The sequence below is a fragment of the Gavialis gangeticus genome, unplaced genomic scaffold (assembly GCF_001723915.1).
Source record: "Gavialis gangeticus isolate Ggan-Ray unplaced genomic scaffold, GavGan_comp1, whole genome shotgun sequence".
NCBI lineage: Eukaryota > Metazoa > Chordata > Crocodylia > Gavialidae > Gavialis > Gavialis gangeticus.
Genome location: NW_017729026.1, coordinates 12,936,527 through 12,939,410, shown reverse-complemented (window position 1 = coordinate 12,939,410; position 2,884 = coordinate 12,936,527). Strand labels below are relative to the sequence as shown.

General features: G+C 37.5%; 1 protein-coding gene across 1 annotated transcript in view; it reads left to right on the top strand.

The window, feature by feature from the left end:
- The window catches only part of PKIB (protein kinase (cAMP-dependent, catalytic) inhibitor beta), a 60,076-nt gene extending 57,743 nt beyond the window's left edge, over window positions 1-2,333 (top strand). Inside the window, exon 3 of the mRNA XM_019520024.1 lies at window positions 1,453-2,333. Within this exon, the coding sequence (XP_019375569.1) occupies window positions 1,453-1,538 (86 nt within the window). The 3' untranslated portion in view covers window positions 1,539-2,333. The remainder of the gene's footprint in view (window positions 1-1,452) is intronic.
- The last annotated feature ends 551 nt before the right edge of the window (window positions 2,334-2,884 follow it).

Genomic DNA, 2,884 nt, shown 5'->3' with positions numbered 1-2,884 from the left:
AATAACGGTCACAAGCTGGCAGAGGGTAGATTTAGGCTAGACATCAGGAGGCGCTACTTCACTGTCAGGGCGGCTAGGATCTGGAACCAACTTCCAAGAGAAGTGGTGCTGGCTCCCACCCTGGGGAGGAGGCTGGATGAACACCTTGCTGGGGTTGTTTGACCCCAGTACTCTTTCCTGCCATGGCAGGGGGTCAGACTTGATGATCTGTTCAGGTCCCTTCTGACCCTACCAACTATAAAACTATGAAACTATGGCTCTTGCTACAGTTACCCTAGACTTAGGAACGGATAGTCACAATTGGATGTGGTCATCAGCAGGTGCTGAGGAATTGGCAAGATACCCAAGTTCTTTTAATATCCGCTACTTTCAATGGGAGCTGGAAGGATCAGCATCTCTATCAGTTGCTCAGCATCTAGCTAAATTTGAGGTGGTTGTGCTTAGAGAGTTTTGGCTTTAATTATACTTAATAGGATGTTTTTGCTATAAAGCATTAGGGTATGATACAGTTCTTACTGTTAGCGTTAGTTTCATGGCAAAGTAATAGGGCTCCTCACTACTTCTTTGGTCTGACAGTTGAACAGCATTGGACCTAGAAGCCTGCACATTCACATATGGTATTCTGAACAAAACCCTAAATGCTTTAGCCCTATACAGCCTTAGATTTATGTGTGCAAATCCTATTGACATCAGTGGTAGAGCTATATGTGTCTTGGGAACACTATACAAAGAATGGCTGAGCTGTAAAGAAAACAAAATGAAGTGTGGTTTGGAAAATGTCATCAGTTAGAATAAGCTGTAACTATGTGAGCCTCAGAAGGTATACAGAGTGGAATTCTATTCTAAGAATCATTTTGGGCTACCCTGGTTTTGCCTCTCTCATGGTCATTCTATTCCAGCCCATAAACTGGGGGACTTTCAAAATCAGAATGAAAATCTTGTTCATCTTGCCAAAGCAAAGTGGATTCTAACAACAGCGGTCTAGTGCTAAGGAAATCAGTCAGATTATAACCAGCACCATCAGAAACTATAAAACTATGTACCTGCAGCTAAGTAACACTCAAAGAAATGTGATATTCTTTTCTGTCTTTAGGTTTGACAAAGAAAATAAAAGACAAAATAGTTCTCGAATCTGATTCTTATGACTGAACGTACATCAGTTGCCTGCAAGACGTAGGCAAATCAGCACCTTGAAAAAAATTCTCTGCGTTCACTAAAGATTGAGCTATATGTTATTACATAAGCTGAATTGCTGAGCATATATGGCTATCCTTGTTCTATAAAATACAGATTCATATAAATTAAGGGAGTTTTCTAAACTTGTGATAGTTAAGAGCCAATCCATACAGCAATCAGTAAAAACCAAATATTTATGTTCAGTTAAAGAAAAAGCCAAATTTCCACCCGAGGCAAATGTATTATGTGCGTTGTCATATACTTGTGTCTTTTTAGATGAAAGAGCAGAAGAAGGAGAACCAACATCATCTGAAACCACGTTGGAAAATCAAGAAACAGCAGGAAAAAATGGTGAATCCTAATCGCTAAGAGCTTCTGGATTTGACACCCATCCGCAGACTTTTCAAAGGATCTGTTTTTCTCTGGTTCCAATATCTAGTAGCAACTGTAGCAGTATGTGCACGACTATGCAATATATTTGTATCTGGATGACATTAACTTGGAGCTACTAGAGTTTCAGTAAAGTTTTCTACTGTAAACCATTTGAAGAGCAGATTATCTACAAATCACAGCTAAGAAAGAGCTAAAGAATGTATATCATCTTGGGATTTTTTTTTCTTTTTAAATTGTCAGTTATACTGTACCGATACTAAGTTAACCAAACACTTATTGATTGTTTCCATGATTATAGTATATGTACAAACACTGTTCTTCTTGTGTATTTGTTTATCCAGAATAACTTTTTCAGTGAAATTAAGGCTTGTTTCGCCATTCAGTATGAGAATTGTAATATATACAGAGGTACAGACTGGGAGGAGAACTTAATTGTATTTTGAAAGACAGAAGAAGCCACAAATTCCAAGCTTGCGACCTTTTGAAATCTTACAATCTTTGTTCTGTTAAAAGGAAGCTTGGGTCAGGGAGACAAATGAAAGAGGGAAGCAAAACATTCCAGATGGTTTCTAAAACACTCAAGAGCTCTTCAAAAAGCTATGGATTTATTCAACTTTGGTAAATAATCTCTTGTTTCCATCCCCAACATTCTTACTACTTCTATCTTTACTGTGCACAGACTCTAAAATAAGATCAGTGTCTGTAAATGGTTCTGAATTGTTTAATCTCACTGTGCAAATTAAATAGCTCTCCCTTTTGCCTTCTGCTTGAACCTGATTTCTCTGCTTTATCACTGATCGTGACTCAGAGGTACCATAATACATGATGCTTTCATCTCATCTGAGTCTTAAGGTTTTGTTTAGTGGAGCTGTTCAGTTGTCATAGTTCTAAATGTGATTTAAACATTTTTAAACAAAGACTACCTGCACAAAAGAACTGATTTATGTTTTTATTACAAGTATTGTATCATGAAAAATACATTGTATGGATTGCTGCTTATATAGTTTCATATAAATTCATGCATTTGTGTTGCAGTCTGAATCAGTGGTAATTTGGAATTCTTCTGAAGGTCTACATTGAAACTAACAGTAAATGGGCACTTTCATTTGCACACCCTTAGTCTTTCTTGAGTTTGTCCTATCTGTGGAAACTTTTATCATAAATAGATATTTGCAGTCCTTAAGGATGATATTCCTATTTAGAGACTATAATGGAGCTTTGCGCTGCTAATTGTCCTGCACGTAGTTACAGGGACGAACATACACCATAATAAATGTAAACCTTGCTGCATCAAAACCATTATGCTGGTCCATAA